General features: G+C 37.1%; 1 protein-coding gene across 3 annotated transcripts in view; it reads right to left on the minus strand.

Moving 5' to 3' along the window:
- Window positions 1-20,784, minus strand: part of SMCHD1 (structural maintenance of chromosomes flexible hinge domain containing 1) — a 187,871-nt gene that overhangs the window by 165,176 nt on the left and 1,911 nt on the right. For all 3 annotated transcript variants that reach the window (XM_057504069.1, XM_036905842.2, XM_036905843.2), the window contains exons 2-5: window positions 15,782-15,857; window positions 14,940-15,101; window positions 11,135-11,217; window positions 10,360-10,490 (exon numbers count right to left, since the gene is read on the minus strand). In XM_057504069.1, the coding sequence (XP_057360052.1) occupies window positions 10,360-10,490; window positions 11,135-11,217; window positions 14,940-15,101; window positions 15,782-15,857 (452 nt within the window). The remainder of the gene's footprint in view (window positions 1-10,359; window positions 10,491-11,134; window positions 11,218-14,939; window positions 15,102-15,781; window positions 15,858-20,784) is intronic.

The raw sequence follows: 20,784 nt of genomic DNA on the forward strand, positions 1-20,784 counted from the left end.
GTAGAGCAGCGGAAATCTCCTCCCAAAACAACATATATCTATGAAAATATAACAAAGACAACCCTTCCTAGAATAAAGACCAGAGGACACAGGACAATATCCAGACCACATCCGCACCTGAGAGAACCAAGCGCATCGCAAAGGGGGTAAGATACAAGCCCCGGCCCCGCGGGAGCCGAGCGCCCCTCCCCCCAGCTCCCGGCGGGAGAAGAGCAGGCAGAGCAGGAGGGAGACGGAGCCCAGGACTGCCGAACACCCAGCCCCAGCCATCCGGGCCAGAGTGCAGGGCGCTCGATACTAGGAAAACAGGGCAGCAAGAACAGTGACCGGGCACTGGAGGCCGGGTGTCGGAGGACATAAGAAAAGTGTGCGACCATTTTTTTTTTGCTCTTTTGCTGTTTTGTTTTGGCGAGCGCTTTTTGGAAGTCTTAAAGGGATAGGGACCCCAACACTAGGGAAACAGGGCAGAAAGACCGGTGAGCAGAGGCCTGAGGCTGGCACCAGAGAATAAAGAAAAACGAACGACCACCTTTTTTTTTTTTAATTAAAAATTTTTTTCTTTTTTTTTTTTTTGGTGGTCATTGTTTTGTTTTGGCGGGTGCTTTTTGGAAGTCTTAAAGGGGCAGGGCGGGTCACTTAATCCAGAGGTAGGGAATCCGGGGATCTCTGGGCACCCTAACCCCTGGGCTTCAGGGAGCAGGGAGGCCCCTTACAGAGATAAATAGCCTCCCGGCTGCTCCTGCTCCAACGCGACTCCACCACTTTGGAGTAGCTGCCCGAGCCAGACCACGCCCACAGCAACAGCGGAGATTCACTCCATAGCAACGGGGCAGGAAGCAGAAACCCTGTCTGCGCGCAGCTGCGCAGCACAAGCCACTAGAGGTCGCTGTTCTCCCAGGAGAGGAGGGCCACAAACCAACAAGAAAGGAAGTCCTTCCAGCCGTCACTCGTCCCAGCTCTGCAGACTATTCCTATCACCATGAAAAGGCAAAGCTACAGGCAGACAAAGATCACAGAGACAACACCAGAGAAGGAGACAGACCTAACCAGTCTTCCTGAAAAAGAATTCAAAATAAGAATCATAAACATGCTGACAGAGATGCAGAGAAATACGCAAGAGAAATGGGATGAAGTCCGGAAGGAGATCACAGATGCCAGAAAGGAGATTGCAGAAATGAAACAAACTCTGGAAGGGTTTATAAGCAGAATGGATAGAATGCAAGAGGCCATTGATGGAATTGAAATCAGAGAACAGGAACGCATAGAAGCTGACATAGAGAGAGACAAAAGGATCTCCAGGAATGAAACAATGTTAAGAGAACTGTGTGACCAATCCAAAAGGAACAATATCCGTATTATAGGGGTCCCAGAAGAAGAAGAGAGAGGAAAAGAGATGGAAAGTATCTTAGAAGAAATAATGGCTGAAAACTTCCCCACACTGGGGGAGGAAATAATCGAACAGACCACGGAAATACACAGAACCCCCAACAGAAAGGATCCAAGAAGGACAACACCAAGACACATAATAATTAAAATGGCAAAGATCAAGGACAAGGAAAGAATGTTAAAGGCAGCTAGAGAGAAAAAGGTCACCTATAAAGGGAAACCCATCAGGCTAACGTCAGATTTCTCAACAGAAACCCTATAGGCCAGAAGAGAATGGCATGATATATTTAATACAATGAAACAGAAGGGCCTTGAACCAAAGATACTGTATCCAGCACGACTATCATTCAAATATGACGGTGGGATTAAACAATTCCCAGACAAACAAAAGCTGAGGGAATTTGCTTTCCACAAACTACCTCTACAGAACATCTTACAGGGACTGCTCTAGATGGGAGCACTCCTAGAAAGAGCACAGCACAAAACACCCAACATATGAAGAATCGAGGAGGAGGAACAAGAAGGGAGAGAAGAAAAGAATCTCCAGACAGTGTATATAACAGCTCAATAAGCGAGCTAAGTTAGGCAGTAAGATACTAAAGAGGCTAACCTTGAACCTTTGGTAACCATGAATTTAAAGCCTGCAATGGCAATAAGTACATATCTTTCAATAGTCACCCTAAATGTTAATGGGTTGAATGCACCAATCAAAAGACACAGAGTAACAGAATGGATAAAAAAGCAAGACCCATCTATATGCTGCTTACAAGAAACTCACCTCAAACCCAAAGACATGTACAGACTGAAAGTCAAGGGATGGAAAAACATATTTCAAGCAAACAACAGTGAGAAGAAAGCAGGGGTTGCAGTACTATTATCAGACAAAATAGACTTCAAAACAAAGAAAGTAACAAGAGGTAAAGAAGGACACTACATAATGATAAAGGGCTCAGTCAAACAAGAGGATATAATCATTCTAAATATATATGCACCCAACACAGGAGCACCAGCATATGTGAAACAAATACTAACAGAACTAAAGGGGGATATAGACTGCAATGCATTCATTCTAGGAGACTTCAACACACCACTCATCCCAAAGGATAGATCCACTGGGCAGAAAATAAGGAAGGACACGGAAGCACTGAACAACACAGTAGAGCAGATGGACCTAATAGACATCTATAGAACTCTACATCCAAAAGCAGCGGGATATACATTCTTCTCAAGTGCACATGGAACATTCTCCAGAATAGACCACATACTAGGCCACAAAAAGAGCCTCAGAAAATTCCAAAAGATTGAAATCCTACCAACCAACTTTTCAGACCACAAAGGCATAAAACTAGAAATAAACTGTACAAAGAAAACAAAGAGGCTCACAAACACACGGAGGCTTAACAACACGCTCCTAAATAATCAATGGATCAATGACCAAATCAAAATGGAGATCCAGCAATATATGGAAACAAATGACAACAACAACACTAAGCCCCAACCTCTGTGGGACACAGCGAAAGCAGTCTTAAGAGGAAAGTATATAGCAATCCAAGCATATTTAAAAAAGGAAGAGCAATCCCAAATGAATGGTCTAATGTCACAATTATCGAAATTGGAAAAAGAAGAACAGATGAGGCCTAAGGTCAGCAGAAGGAGGGACATAATAAAGATCAGAGAAGAAATAAATAAAATTGAGAAGAATAAAACAATAGCAAAAATCAATGAAACCAAGAGCTGGTTCTTCGAGAAAATAAACAAAATAGATAAGCCTCTAGCCAGACTTATTAAGAAGAAAAGAGAGTCAACACAAATCAACAGTATCAGAAACGAGAAAGGAAAAATCACGACGGACCCCACGGAAATGCAAAGAATTATTGGAGAATACTATGAAAACCTATATGCTAACAAGCTGGGAAACCTAGGAGAAATGGACAACTTCCTAGAAAAATACAACCTTCCAAGATTGACCCAGGAAGAAACAGAAAATCTAAACAGACCAATTACCAGCAACGAAATTGAAGCGGTAATCAAAAAACTACCAAAGAACAAAACCCCCAGGCCAGATGGATTTACCTCGGAATTTTATCAGACATACAGGGAAGACATAATACCCATTCTCCTTAAAGTTTTCCAAAAAATAGAGGAGGGGATACTCCCAAACTCATTCTATGAAGCTAACATCACCCTAATACCAAAACCAGGCAAAGACACCACCAAAAAAGAAAACTACAGACCAATATCCCTCATGAACATAGATGCAAAAATACTCAACAAAATATTAGCAAACCGAATTCAAAAATACATTAAAAGGATCATACACCATGACCAAGTGGGATTCATCCCAGGGATGCAAGGATGGTACAACATTCGAAAGTCCATCAACATCATCCACCACATCAACAAAAAGAAAAACAAAAACCACATGATCATCTCCATAGATGCTGAAAAAGCATTTGACAAAGTTCAACATCCATTCATGATAAAAACTCTCAGCAAAATGGGAATAGAGGGCGAGTACCTCAACATAATAAAGGCCATCTATGATAAACCCACAGCCAACATTATATTGAACAGCGAGAAGCTGAAAGCATTTCCTCTGAGATCGGGAAATAGACAGGGATGCCCACTCTCTCCACTGTTATTTAACATAGTACTGGAGGTCCTAGCCACAGCAATCAGACAAAATAAAGAAATACAAGGAATCCAGATTGGTAAAGAAGAAGTTAAACTGTCACTATTTGCAGATGACATGATACTGTACATAAAAAACCCTAAAGACTCCACTACAAAACTACTAGAACTGATATCGGAATACAGCAAAGTTGCAGGATACAAAATCAACACACAGAAATCTGTGCCTTTCCTATATACTAACAATGAACCAACAGAAAGAGAAATCAGGAAAACAACTCCATTCACAATTGCATCAAAAAAAAATAAAATACCTAGGAATAAACCTAACCAAAGAAGTGAAAGACTTATACTCTGAAAACTACAAGTCACTCTTAAGAGAAATTAAAGGGGACACTAACAGATGGAAACTCATCCCATGCTCGTGGCTAGGAAGAATTAATATCGTCAAAATGGCCATCCTGCCCAAAGCAATATACAGATTTGATGCAATCCCTATGAAACTACCAGCAACATTCTTCAATGAACTGGAACAAATAATTCAAAAATTCATATGGAAACACCAAAGACCCCGAATAGCCAAAGCAATCCTGAGAAAGAAGAATAAAGTAGGGGGGATCTCACTCCCCAACTTCAAGCTCCACTATAAAGCCATAGTAATCAAGACAATTTGGTACTGGCACAAGAGCAGAGCCACAGACCAATGGAACAGACTAGAGAATCCAGACATTAACCCAGACATATATGGTCAATTAATATTTGATAAAGGAGCCATGGACATACAATGGTAAAATGACAGTCTCTTCAACAGGTGGTGCTGGCAAAACTGGACAGCTACATGTAGGAGAATGAAACTGGACCATTGTCTAACCCCATATACAAAAGTAAACTCAAAATGGATCAAAGACCTGAATGTAAGCCATGAAACCATTAAACTCTTGGAAGAAAATATAGGCAAAAACCTCTTAGACATAAACATGAGTGACCTCTTCTTGAACATATCTCCCCGGGCAAGGAAAACAACAGCAAAAATGAGTAAGTGGGACTATATTAAGCTGAAAAGCTTCTGTACAGCAAAAGACACCATCAATAGAACAAAAAGGATCCCTACAGTATGGGAGAATATATTTGAAAATGACACATCCGATAAAGGCTTGACATCCAGAATATATAAAGAGCTCACACGCCTCAACAAACAAAAAACCAATAACCCAATTAAAAAATGGGCAGAGGAACTGAACAGACAGTTCTCCAAAAAAGAAATACAGATGGCCAACAGACACATGAAAAGATGCTCCACATCGCTAATTATCAGAGAAATGCAAATTAAAACTACAATGAGGTATCACCTCACACCAGTAAGGATGGCTGCCATCCAAAAGACAAACAACAACAAATGTTGGCGAGGCTGTGGAGAAAGGGGAACCCTCCTACACTGCTGGTGGGAATGTAAGTTAGTTCAACCATTGTGGAAAGCAGTATGGAGGTACATCAAAATGCTCAAAACAGACTTACCATTTGACCCAGGAATTCCACTCCTAGGAATTTACCCTAAGAACACAGCAATCAAGTTTGAGAAAGACAGATGCACCCCTATGTTTATCGCAGCACTATTTACAATAGCCAAGAATTGGAAGCAACCTAAATGTTCATCGATAGATGAATGGATAAAGAAGATGTGGTACATATACACAATGGAATACTACTCAGCCATAAGAAAAGGGCAAATCCAATCATTTGCAGCAACATGGATGGAGCTGGAGGGTATTATGCTCAGTGAAACAAGCCAAGCGGAGAAAGAGAAATACCAAATGATTTCACTTATCTGTGGAATATAAGAACAAAGGAAAAACTGAAGGAACAAAACAGCACCAGAACCACAGAACTCAAGAATGGACTAACAGGTACCAAAGGGAAAGGGACTGGGGAGGATGTGTGGGTAGGGAGGGATAAGGGGGGGAGAAGTAGGGGGGTATTAAGATTAACATGCAATGGGGGGGGTAGGAGAAAAGGGAGGGCTGTACAACACAGAGAAGGCAAGTAGTGATTCTACAACATTTTGCTATGCTGATGGACAGTGACTGTAAAGGGGTTTATAGGGGAGACCTGGTATAGGGGAGAGCCTAGTAAACATAATATTCGTCATGTAAGTGTAGATTAGTGATACCAAAAAAAAAAAAAAGGGCAGTTCCTGTGTGGTAACCTCCAATGAGTTCTACACAAGGGTATAAAGGGCATATAAAAGTGTAGGCAAAGGGTCTGTTTGCGTCTATACAGAAGATCAAAGCCTAATTGGGCTACCCCGAAAATGAACTAAGATACGATATGAAAGAGAACTTCCAACATCAGCACTCTCTGAAAGACTCACGCCAGAAGATGATCATCAAAAAACCCCAACAACGATCCACGCACTGCTACAGCTGTAGATGCACTCATCCCACCAGCTCCTGGACTTGCCATGCGAATGAAGGAGATATCTAAGCTGGCCTGTGCATACAGTAAAAAAACAAATTTGACTGGATCTATACTGTTGGAACTCAACCAAGAATTAGGAGAAGTGCAAATTGTAGCGCTCCAAAGTCTTACAACTACAGACTATTTACTGTTAAAAGAACATGAGGGATGTGAACATTCCCCAGGAATGGGTTGTTTTAATTTGTCTGATTTCTCTCAGACTGTTCAAGTTCAGTTGGACAATATCCACCATATCATAGATAAGTTTTCACAAATGCCTAAGGTGCCTAAGTGGTTTTCTTGGTTTCACTGGAGATGGCTGGTAATTACAGATATGCTTTGGTTATGTAACTATACTCCTATTATGTTAATGTGTGTGCGCAATTTAATTAGTCGTTTAAAACCTATACATGCTGAAGTTACTCTACAAGAAGATAGGTCAAAGAAATAATCAATCTTCCCATGTTTTCTTCCGCCTGCTACTTCTATAGCTTTTCTTCTTCCTTCCTAATTACAACCCTTAAATAGAATTCGTGCCTCATATCAAATTTACCGAGTATCATAATTCTTCCAAGTGGTAAAGATACCTCAAGACAAATGCTGGGCATAGAAGCCACAGGGCATAAATATGCAAAGAAGTAAAAAGCTAACCTTTTCAAACAGTAAGGCTTCTCTCTCACTTACCAACTTTACATTTCCCTGTATGGCCCCGGAAGATGACTGGTTAGCCAGAGACGGGTAAGATTCCTCAAGGGAGGAACAACCTAAGACAGGCACAGTCGCAGGGGGGCCATCAGGTGAGAAATTGGGGATCAACAGAGGTGAGGCTTAGAACCTCACCCCCCCTGTTCTGAGAGAAATCTTCTGCATACGTGGATGTTTTATTGCCCTGGTCTAGCTTGGACTAACACATAGTCTACAGGCACACACCTGATCATCTACATGTGCTCTCTTACAACACTAAACTATGTTTTCTACCTTTATCTTGTATCTACCTACCACTTCAGCATTTTATTAAAAATAATAATAATAAAGAGAGAAATGTGGTATCCACATATAAATCAAGTATAAAAACCAAATGAGTATTCATATTTGAACTGACTGTTTAGAGTTCATAATGCATGAGCAAAACCGAAAGTTTCTGTGATGACTGCCCTTGTACTGTTCACTATGTAACTTATTCATTATGTAAGAATTTGTTCTCCATGTAAGAACTTGTTAGTTATGCCTCAGAAGATTGGAGACTGACGAAAATTAGGCTTGGGGCGTATTAATGATTGTGCATTGAGCATTGACTCCCTATACAGAATTTTATTGCCGTTAACAACCATTTGATCAATAAATATGAGAGATGCCCTCACAAAAAAAAATAATAAATAAATAAATAAATAAAAATAAAAAAATAAAAAAGGACAGACTTCCAATGGTAAAATAAATAAGTAACCGGGATGTAATGTATAGCATAAGGAATATAGTCAAGATATTGTAACAGCTTGGTAGGGTGATAGCTGGAACCTAGAATTATGTATATAAATGTTTTATCACTGTGTTGTACACTTGAAACTAATGTAATGTAATACTGTGCGTCAACTACCCTTCAATAAAAAATACTTATTTAAAAAAAAAAAATCAAAAAATAAAGATGAAAAAAAAAAAAAAAAAAAAAAAGGAAAGGGGGGGGGATGAATTAGCACAAAGAGCAATCAGGAAAACAATTCCATTCACAATTGCATCAAAAAGAATAAAATACCTAGGAATAAACCTAACCAAGGAAGTGAAAGACCTATACTCTGAAAACTACAAGACACTCATGAGAGAAATTAAAGAAGAAACCAATAAATGAAAAGACATCCCATGCTCATGGATAGGAAGAATTAATATTGTCAAAATGGCCATACTGCCTTGCCTAAAGCAATCTATAGATTCAATGCAATCCCTACCAAAATACTGAGAGCATTCTTCAATGAACTAGAGCAAATCGTTCTAAAATTCATATGGAACCACAGAAGACCCTGAATAGCCAAAGCAATCCTGAGAAGAAAGAATAAAGCAGGGGGGATTACACTCCCTGACTTCAAGCTCTACTACAAAGCCTCAGTAATCAAGATAATTTGGTACTGGCACAAGAACAGACCCACAGACCAGTGGAACAGACTAGAGAGCCCAGATATAAACCCAAGCATATATGGTCAATTAATATATGGTAAAGGAGCCATGGATATAGAATGGGGAAATGACAGCCTCTTCAACAGCTGGTGTTAGCAAAACTGGACAGCTACATGTAAGAGAATGAAACTGGATCACTGTCTAACCCCATACACAAAAGTAAACTCAATGGATCAAAGACCTGAATGTAAGTCATGAAACCATAAAACTCTTAGAAAAAAACATACGCAAAAATCTCTTGGACATAAACATGAGCAACTTCTTCATAAACATACCTCCCCAGGTAAGGGAAACAAAAGCAAAAATGAACAAGTAGGACTATATCAAACTAAAAAGCTTCTGTACAGCAAAGGACACCATCAGTAGAACAAAAAGACATCCTACAGCATGGGAGAATATATTCATAAATGACATTTCTGATAAGTGTTGACATCCAAATATATAAAGAGCTCATGCACCTCAACAAACAAAAAGCAAATAATCCAATTAAAAAACGGGCACAGGATCTGAACAGACACTTATCCAAAGAAGAAATTCAGATGGCCAACAGGCACATGAAAAGATGCTCCACATCCGTAATTATCAGAGAAATGCAAATTAAAACCACAATGAGATATTACCTTACACCAGTAAGGATGGCCAACATCCAAAAGACAAGTAACAACAAATGCTGGCGAGTTTGTGGAGAACGGGAAACCATTCTACAGTGCTGGTGGGAATGTAACATAGTTCAACCATTGTGGAAAGCAGTATGGAGGTTCCTCAAAAAACTAAAATTAGAAATACCATTTGACCCAGGAATTCTACTCCTAGGAATTTACCCTAAGAATGCAGCAGTCCAGTTTGAAAAAGACATATGCAGCCCTATGTTTATTGCAGCACTATTTACAATAGCCAAGAAATGGAGAAAACCTAAGTGTCCATCAGTAGATTAATGGATAAAAAAGATGTGGTACATATACACAATGGAATACTATTCAGCCATAAGAAAACAAATCCTACCATTTGCAACAACATGGATGGAACTAGTGGGTATTATGCTCAGTGAAATAAGCCAGGTGGAGAAAGAAAGGTATCAAATGATTTCCCTCATCTGTGGAGTCTAAGAACAAAGCAAAAACTGAAGGAACAAAATAGCAGCAGACTCACAGAACCCAAGAATGGACTAACGGTTACCAAAGGGAAAGGGACTGGGGAGGAGGGAGGGATAGCGGGACAAAGGGGCATCACGATTAGCACATATAATGTAGGTGTGGGGGGGAACACAGGGAAGGCAGTATAACACAGAGAAGACAAGTAGTGATTCTATAGCATCTTACTACGCAGATGGACATGACTGTAATGGGGTACGTGGTGGGGTCTTGATAATAAGGGGAGTCTAGTAACCATAATGTTGTTCATGTAACTGTACATTAATGACAGCAAAATAAAATTAATTAATTAAATTTAAAAAAAAAAAGGAAAGGGGGAAAAGCTCCAAAGGACTCAACGTAACTACATTAACTCCTACATACCTCAGGAAGCACAAAAAGAACTGTTCAATGGGAAGCACAATATTATGTAATTTTAACTATTTCTAAGTATTGATCATAAAAATTCTATAATGTAAAAATCTAAATATGTGTGCTAATAACACCAAACATCCAATGTATCATGTGTACCAAAATTAGAATTATCCTTAAAATACCCATCTGCCCATCAAAAAAAGTAATGTTTACTAACCTCTCAAAGTCTCCTTGCCTTGTAAATTTTGATAATCTATACACGGCCCAGTTGTTAAGCTGTTTAGAGGTCATTCCTCTGCCATTATCTATCACCGCAACAGCAGGTTTTCCTTGCACTTCATCAAAAAGCTATGAAATAACGTAAGCTCAAAAGGTCAAATCAACATTAAATACATGAAGAGTTAAATATAAAAGTGATTCACTGGGTTCACCCATCCACTGTTGGTGGAAGTGTAAATTAATTGAACTTTATGAAAGGCATTTCAGCTGTATGAATCAAAGACATTAGAATTCTTCACATCCTTTAACCCAGAAATTCCAGTTCTCAGAATTTAGCTTAAGAAACTGATCTGTGTACAAAGACAGATTTGTACATGGATGCTTGTACATGTACGAACAATGGATGCCAGCATGCCTTACAGTGGCAAAGACATAGGAAAAAAAAATCTAAATGTTCAACAACAGTAGACTGATTACATAATTTATATCACAGCCAATAAACCAAACTGCAGCAATGGAATTTTATATTGCAGAACATCCACCAAATGTTAACCATGTGCTGTTAAGGGAAAGTAGAAAAATACAAAAAACAAAATGTATACTATGATCAGACATGTGTACATATACACAGAGAAAAAAGGGCACATGAATAAACTAACAATGAAGAGACCTCATATAATTATTTATACTTTTAGTTTATTGTCGAATTTTTCTCCATTGAATTTGCATTACTTCTGGAAAATTTAAATTGCTTTATAGTATTATTTTCTTACCAGTTTGATCTGTATTCTTCTAATACCAGTGTTACGAGAAGTAGCAGACAAAGAATTATCAATCAATTCTGCAAGAGCAAATGCTGGAAGACAATGAGAAAACTTGTCAAATGGCAGAACATGTCTGCCTAACTGACACAGAACTGCTACTGACTTCCTACTACGCAAACAACTTGATGTTCAGTTTACCACTGGCTCAGCATCAACTAATATTCTCCTTTCCTTTAGGTCACTACTTAAACTATTTCCCACTTTTACTCTCTTAATTAAAAAGAGGAACATACCAAATTTATGTCTCTGACTTCCACTGACACATAACCCACCTAACACTGGAATCACTAGTGAGTAGTACCCCAGCAAGCACTTCCACACTCCGAACTCAGGGGATGGCTGTGCTTATAAACTATCAGAAAAAAGTTACCACAGATCAGGTATGCACAGGATCTGGCTCAGGGTAATAACTAAAAAATGGAGAAGTGGGGGATACTGTAGGAAATGGAAAAGAAAGGACACTGTAGGAAATGCAAGGAAAAAAGAGTTAAGAGAAATGTGGAAGAAATGGTAGAATTTAGTATCTGCTTAGATATAAAAGAAAGAAAAAGAAATCCAAGACGGTTTTGAATCTTTGCTCTTTATAAGACTGCATAAATGATCATTTCAGAAAATTTTGAGAGGAAGAGAAACAAAAATTGAGCTTTAAATGTGCTGTCCTGCCCCATATCAAACTCAGTGAGGAGAGGTGTTCCACAGAGAGCTGAAACACACACCATGCTTAACTGAGAGAATAAAGACAGCCAGAGAGGATTTTTGCTTCACTGACAGCAACAGTTAAGGCTTGGATCAGTTCTCTAAAGAGAAAAGTATAAAAAGACAAGACCAACATGACTTGAAGTAATGTCCACCATATGGTCAAGAATAACCAGAAAAAGCACCAAGACAAAGGAAATGGAAACAAAGAAAAGATCCAGGAACGCAGTGTAGAGTCACAGTAATCAAAGCAAGAGTTTAAACAATGAGAGTCTTTGCATACTCACATAATGATGGCAGGACTGAAAACTGGTACAACCAATCTGGAAGTAATTAATCTATAGCAAAAGTCTTAGAAATGAACATATCTATTGACTCCATGATAACACATTTAGAAATTTATCCCCAGAGAAAGAATTAAAATTTATTCAATATGCAAATATTTAAGCATCTACTATTTTCCTGGCAGTGTTCTATGAACAGGGAAAAACAGACAAAAGTCCTGTTCTTGTGGAGTTAACATTCTAGTAGAGGAAGATGGGAAATGAAATCTAATCATAACAAATAAGTAAATTCTTTAGCATGTTAGTAGGTGGTATATTGATAGAAAAAAAGAGCAAAGAAAAGAGATCAAATAACAGTGAAAGCACAGAGGGAACACAATTGCAATGTTAAATAGGGTGATCAAGGTTGTTTTGTTGAGAAGGTACAGATTAAACAAGACCTGACTGAGGTGAGGGAATGAGACAGGAACTATCTGGGGAAGGCACATTCCAGGCAGAGGGCTCTAAGCTGAAAATTCAGCTGGCCCTGGGGTGGAGGGAACAAGCAAGGAGAAGAGTTGTGGAAACAGAGCAACAAAGCAGAGCTGAAAAGGCCATGTGGGTCATTATAAAGGCTTTTACTCAGTGAAATGGGGACCCATGAGCGTTTTCAGTAGAAGAGTAACACAATCTGAGTTCTCAAACCCTATGTGGACAGGCATGAAGAAAGACAAGTTAAGAGGCCACTTAGTTCCTCAAGATCAGGTTTTAGCAACAGAAGTGGTGACAGTCATTTCTAGATAAACGCTGATGACTCAGCCAACAGAATTTTCTAATAGACTGAATAAAAGGTATGAGACAAAGAAGAATCAATTTGATTTTTGGCCTAAGCAGCTGGAGGGACAGAGTGATAATCAACTTGGATAGGAAAAATATGTGCAGTTAGCAGTCATTGAGCAGACTGGGGTTCCCATCTTAGATATTCTAGTAGAGATGCCAAATGGGCAGCTGGACAAAACTGGAATCCAGGAAATAAGTCTGGCATTATTTTCAATATATAACTAAAAATTATCATTTCTCATCACCTCCATTTGGGAGCCACTGCCATGAAGAAGGCGCCATGAGACTGGATGGGATCACTGAGGAAGGGAAGATAAGGGGCCAAGCACTAAACACAGAAGCTCTTGAACATTAAGAAGGCAGGGAGTTATGTCAATTATCTCTCAAAAAAAGAACAAGAAGGTGCGGAGAGGCAGCCAGTGAGGCAGAAAGAAAAGAGTATGGTCTCTGAAAAGTCAATGGAAGATTATATCAAGGAGGAAGAAGTGATAAACTGTATCAGTGCTTCAAGTAAAATGAGAACTGAAAATTAATCACTGGATTTAGTCACTGGTGACCTTAAATGAATAGGTACAGCATAGAGAATGGGAAAGAATTGGGAAGAGGAGAGGTACTACTGACAGTAAATACAGTCAACTGTTGAGAAGTTTTACTGTCAACAGGAAAATTGGGTAGTAGCTGGTAAAAGAAGATTAAGACACTAAGATGTGAAAAATATCTTTTCTGTATGTAAAGAACAATATCAGAGGTAATAAATACACTGGTTATGAGTTCAAGCTCTGAAGTTCCTCTGCTAAGAGAAAAAATCCTGGCTACAACAATGTGGCCTTTTGCAAGTTACCTAAAATCTCAGCCTCAGTTTCTTCTGCAAAATAGGGTCATTACCTAATGTCAGCTACCACAGAGGATTAAGGATTGAGATAATGATCATAAAGCACTTAGTGTAGTTTCTGTTACTGCAGCTGATAACACGAACGGTACTTAAGGTAAGGATGTGCACAACAAAGATTTAGTCACAAGAACATTCAGTCATTTGTAACAATAAGAAAACCGAAACAGCCTAAATGTGTAGTCACAGAACACTGTTCAAATAAATTGCTATCTAAATAGTGTGTAACCACTAAGAACATATACTGACATACATATTAAAATGTTCATTTTAAGCAAAAAGTGGGTTAAGAGGTTAAGTACCATGTAAAACCACTACTAAAGAAAAAGAAAAAACAATATGAAAAGGTCTGAAATGATAAACAACAAAATGTTAATGGTGATTATATCTGGTATTAGATATGGACGTTCTTTATGCTCATAGATCTTTTGCTGATCTATGTCTTCTAATTTCCTATAAAATTTAATGCATATGCAATGAGAAAATATTTTTAGTAAGAATGCTTATAATGAACATCTAAGTAATATTAACCACTTTGGTGGGGTCCAGAGAGAATAAACTCTCTAAATCAACTGATTTGTAAAGATCACTAGCAAGCAATCCAAAGGTAGGATAAAAGCTGGCAAGAAGTAGAAGTGAAAAGAATAAAGAAATGGAGACCAAAACACAAACCACTTACTTGTGCAGTTCAACTATACAAATTCACAAGGTAAAAAAAAAAATTTCAACTGGGAGAGGTCTATATGAGGCCAGGAATAATAAATCAGGAGAGGAGAGTATACAGGAGATGGAAAGATGTGTAAGTACAAGATTCCTTATGAGTTGAAAAGGATTGGATCCTAATATTAGGTTAGTTTTAAAGGAGAGGTATCTTTACTCTGATATAAGATGACTTGGGTAGAAAAATAAATATATTGTGATGAAGAGGCTGAAGTAAGAAAATTCACAATGAATGGTCATAGTCTTCTAATAAAGTAAAAAGAGAATTTTTAAAAAGTGAAGGAATGTGGTCAAGGGATAGAGTAACGTAATAGCTTATCATAATTAGTAAAAATGGAATACTTACGCAAAGGATTTTGTCCTTCACTTGCATAATATTCATACATGCCACTTTTAACCAGTGTGTCATAGTGAGGTAGGAAGTCAATTCGTTCTTTTGTAGCGGTTAGTAGTAACTGATTGACTGACTGTAGCAGATACAGAGTGACTCCATCTTTAATAGTTTCATCTGTAATCAAGAGGCAATATCTTAAGTGCTAGGCTAGTGTCAGAAAAACAATAAATTTATAATTCTGAATATACAAACTGTACCTATAAAATATCTTTAAAGATGTTACAGACAAACCCCCAAACAATGGATCTATCTATAAATTCACCTGTGTTTTGTTACTTGTTTACTGATACCTGTGTCATGTATCAGTAAAATAGGCCCAAATGAGTTCCATTCATCTGAAACACTCAATTCTTGGTAAGCTCACTACCACGGGAAACCTACATTACAGTGGTATTAATATGAATGGAGAAAATGGCTGAATTTAAAAGGAATCAGTAGGAAAAACTGGCAGGTCTTAGAATCTAATTGGACAAAAAAGTAACAGAAAAATCCAAGTTGGTTAAGAGAATTAGCTTTTTGAGGCCCACTTGAAGACCTGTGGCTAGGTGTTGGGCAAGATCCTATCTTCTGTAGCCATACTGAGAACTTTTCTTCTATAAACTTGCTTGGAAAATATGATTTTTGCACAATCTGTACACAAACATATAACCAGTTTCCTCCCCCATCTCAACAAAGTAACCAAAATCATCAAAAGTTTTAGATGCTTATCTTTGTAATAAAATACATATTGCCCTATGAATACTAGAACATACTAAATATAAAAGCATGAACTTAAGTTAATATTGTTTGCTCACCGAAATTATCACAGGTAATTTCTTTCCTACTTGTTGTTGTAATAACAAACTTCTCTTCAGGTGAAATGCCAAGCGTCTATCCAAAATAAGAGGAATAAAATCAACTATTACATAAAGGAAATAAATGCACTATTCGAGTTTATAAGAACAAGAAAATACCCATATGTATACCATAATTTGATAACAATTACTCTATTTATTTGCCTAAGAAATATCTTGATATTTTCAATTTTTGCCTTTGCATAATTAATTAAGCTCAAGTCAATCTGTGAGTTACCTATCTGCTTAACAAGGTTATTTCGTCTCCTTGTGGCACATAGGCCACCTAAGAACATGAGTGATCAGGTGAGACATTTTGAAAGGATTTTTAACATCAGCAGGACCCTCCCTGATCAGGTGAGACATTTTGAAAGGATTTTTAACATCAGCAGGACCCTCCCAGACAAAAGCCATGTTATTTCATGTCAGTATATAAACAAACTTATTTGGAGCAAAGCATTAACGTAATGCTTACATTCCTACAGCTTAAATATTTAAATACATATAAACAAAAGTCTTAGAAAAAAAATAGAGGCTAATATTAAAATACTGACATAAGGATAGCCATGTTATACAACGTATCTGTATTAAAGAATCTTTATACCCACTAAGTATATAAAATTAAGTTCAATTATAAATTATGGGAGGAAATTCCAATAGGAGACAGAGTTAGCATCCTTAGGGGACAAAAATTCTTTATATATCAAGATGAAGACCAACAAAGAAAAGAGTGAAAAGACATGATCAAAAGGAAAAAATACAAATAAATGATGAACCAAGAAAAACCGAAATTTAACAACTAATGAAAAAAATGAGAATTTAAAAAATGAGTTAACGCTGTCATTAAAATTTTATACATTTTTAAAACTAAGAGACACATTCTAAAATTATGGACTACAACAATGTACAGTTAAGATAAAAGGCTGACTTCTGCTTCAGGTAATGATGGACCAGTTAACCTAGACCAACCTTACCACTGAAGACATCTAAAGAAAATCTAGACTAATGATACTCATATCTTCCAGTGATACTAAAACCCTTACTGGTCACAACTGAAACTGATTAAGATATCAACTTCTTACTCTGGGTACTCACGGATTAAAGGAAAAGAATAAAGCATTTATCCTGCATTCTTGTACCAATCCTATTTCAGGGTAGGCAAATAGTTCTAAATTAATGAGGTGAAGTTGTGCTTTAAAGAATTCCAGATAATAAATACAAAAGGGATGGCAATCAGAATATCACCATCAATGATGAACTATCAGATCAAACTTTATTATGAAAGGATAAAGCTGGTCTTGTATTATGTGCCTCGGGACATGATATAACATGAAGTACCAGCTCCACCTATGAGGTATTCTTTGCCTCTCCATCCCAAAGATGTTGGAACTAAATTTTAATTACAAGCCTTTAAAAATAACATCTAGCTGAAAGGATATGTAGAGATAGAACAAGTTAAATGATACCACAAATGAGCACAGACAAATAGAGAATATTAAAGAAAAACCTATTTGATTCTTTTAAGAGATCAATGTCAGGTAAAACTAAAGAGACTGCAAAAAGAGTTTTGCTCAAATGCTCTAAATTTTATTAGAATTAAGAAATATAAATGACCAAGTTCAATATGAGAACCCTGTTGGAATCCTGCTTTAAACAAACCAACTCAAAAAAGACACTTTTCAATCAGAGAAATCTGAATATGGACTGAGCAATTAGGTAATATTAAAAATGTTTGTTTTGTTGGTGTGATCATAGAAATGCATGCTGAAATACATAGGAGCAAAGTGGACTATAACCTACATGTGCTACAAAAGACAAAAATGATGCTAGAGTGGTTAGTACTTGGTAACTGTTAATCTGAGTGATCAGTATATGTGAGATTATTACCTCTTTGTATATGTTTAATGCTTTTGTAAGAAAAATTTCTAATGTAAAATACACTACAACATACCAGTGGAAGAGAACAGAGGACACTGAAAGAGTTCCACACATACAAACATGGAAGTTTGGACAACAGGAGAGGTGACATTACAAATTGGTGGGGAAAGAATAATAATAATAAATGAATGATATTGAGACTAGTTAACTGCAAAGAAATAAATAAAATTCCCATCTCAACATACACACAAAAAAAAATTCTAAGAGAATTAAAGCAGCTGTATATCCAAAATTTTAGAAGCAAACACAGGAGAATAATTTTGAGAGGACAGAGAAAAGGATTTCTGAAAATACACAAAAAGTGCAAGCCATAATCATAAGGGTTTAAAAAACTAGGAAACCTGAAAATATGCTCATTCTCACTAGTTATAAGAGAAATTAAAACAAGATTATCATTACCACAAGGGTGGCAAAAATGTTAAGCCCTGATAATATAAATTACAGGACTCCATATAAGAAAATTGGACCATAAACATTGCTGATAGGACTGAAAATCAGTAAACCATATTGAAAAGCAATTTGGCATACTTAGTAAAATAAAAGATACTGATATCCTACGCAATTCCACCCTACAGAAATGAAGCTGTGGACATAAACTGATGAGAAATAAGATTTTGTTTAACAGAAATAAAAAATTGTCTTTACAGATCTTTATTAGCTTCTGGGTAATTATGACCCATTTTTATTGTTTAGTTCCTTACTACTTCATTTCTACAACGTCCCAAGTTAGATCATGCGCTTATACATCCTGTAGAACATACTTTGTATTTATAATTAGTGAAAATAAATGTGCCAAACTGAATTTTTAGGATCTATGTACATCTGAAGTGTGTATATGTAACTATTCCCATCTCTCCATAATTCTATTAAGATACATAAGCTACCTTTATCTAGTTTCTGTATAAAAATTTTTTCTTAAATTATAATTTTCTAAATATTTTATAGTTCTGATAGTTTACAAACTTAAATATTTTTACATTATTCATATGCTTTTATTCAGAATGTCATGATCTATATTTTTAGTCTAAAATCCTAGGCAGAGACTAAAGTCTTTCATGTATTTGTACTATCCTGGCCTTGAATACAGATATACTTCTGTCTTTCTCTATATTAAAGCAGGATAACATTCTATTTGGGCAAGAGTCTTGAGTAGGCTTTTTAATTTTTATACAAGCACTACAATCCCACCTTTATCTGGGTTTATTACTAAAGCAGATGGATCTGCCTTTAATGAATGGGAAATACGAAGTAACTGCCCTCTCTTCAGATCAGCTTGAAACTACCTGCTGCCCAACGTCTCTCAAAAGCCAGTTTTAAGAAATACTTACGAAGGGCTAACTAATTTGCAGTCCATAAAATCTTTAAATACTTTATATTTCATCCATGGATTAAATCAGTCAGACACTATACACTTCAATGCATCACTCTGAAACTGTGCCAACTAGCCTATAATGATTTGTGCTTTGGCATGTCCGTGGCTCTGTCCTTGAATCACCCACAGACCAGAAACACCCATAATGCACTTGAGTGAATAATCTCTACAAAAACTTCGGTGGTTACTAGTTAAAGCAGAATGCATTACTCTAAATAACAAACATCCTACTTTGCATTAAAGGAAAAGATAAGCGAAGCACGCGTTTCTATCTGTACGGACACTATCCATTTTATCAGATTTGTGAGGAATCTAGGGAGAAATACTTCTTAAATTAAAGCTTTGCTTCCCTAGCCGTTGGAATGCTTTATTTTACACACACTGTGGATTTTGTATCAATCATCTTTCCTCTTTTGTTTTCGCCTCTAAGACACACAAAGCTAATTTCGTGGCTCAGCACTGGTACTGGGTATTATCAAATGAACTTCCATTTATTTACTCTCTCCAGGTTACTATTCTATTCTTTCCTATATCTGTCTTCTTTTACTTTTCTTCTTTTGGGATTTCTAACATATGTATCCTATGTACAAATATTTTTCTGAAGGAAGAGATGGATTCATTTAATGAAACAGCTATAAAAAATTTGATAAGGCTCTTGACCTCAAAGAGCATACAGAAAAATGTATGATGGTTTAACAAGTGCCACAGTAGGGTACCAGGTTTAGTGGAACCACACAAAGGAAAAAATAATTGGGGTTGGGGGGTGGTTTAAATACATGAGATGTAATGTTTGGGCTTAAGAACTAGCCAAATCACTCATTTTCTAACCTTTGATTCTGCAAAGCCCAATGGCTCAGGTGAGTCAAAAGCTGTTATCACAAGTCTTCTTCCAGATCTACCCTTTCTTCTTCCTTCTTGATTCCTTTATTCCACAGGGTGAGCTTCCCCCCAGTTTAGGATCCATACTTTATAGCACTACAAAAACTTACTGAATTTAAACTTTAATGGAACACTTTAATTTAGTATACTATTTTGCATCCTCCCCTAACAAGGAAAATGAAGGCTTTAGTAAATTGTGTCAACACTAGAGTTTTGTATTTTTTAAATACAATCTTCAAAATCTTAGCCTTCCTTTTTCTTACGAGTTCTTCCCTCTCACTCCTTAATCAAATTTAACATTTACCTGTTCCAGCAAAAAAGTGAGAAAAGAATCAGTCAAAAGAAATATTTTCCTTAGCTTTTCAGGGCAAAATACTGAAGTAATTCAATAAATATCTGCTCCCTGCAACAAAGAACTTTATTTAAGGCAGAGCGGTGTTAACAGAAGAGTATGGGTTCTGAGTTTGAATCCTAATTTGACTACTATCTGACTTGAGTGAGTCACCATCTCCAAAATACGAGTTTCCACTTCTGCAGCAAGAGGCTATTACTTCCCCATCTGACACAGATACTGAAACTTCTCACAAGGCAATGTAGTTCCAGAGGCAAGGTGAATTAGTATAACCTATTGGAAAGGCAATTTAAGTATACATATCAAGAGCTTTAAAAATGTTCCTAACCTTTGAACCATGAATTTCACTGATAAACTAAAAAATAATAATAAAGGCATAAAAGACTATGCATTCAAAGTTATCACTGAATTGCTTAAAATTGA

The sequence above is a fragment of the Manis pentadactyla genome, chromosome 6, assembly GCF_030020395.1.
Source record: "Manis pentadactyla isolate mManPen7 chromosome 6, mManPen7.hap1, whole genome shotgun sequence".
Classification (NCBI taxonomy): domain Eukaryota; kingdom Metazoa; phylum Chordata; class Mammalia; order Pholidota; family Manidae; genus Manis; species Manis pentadactyla.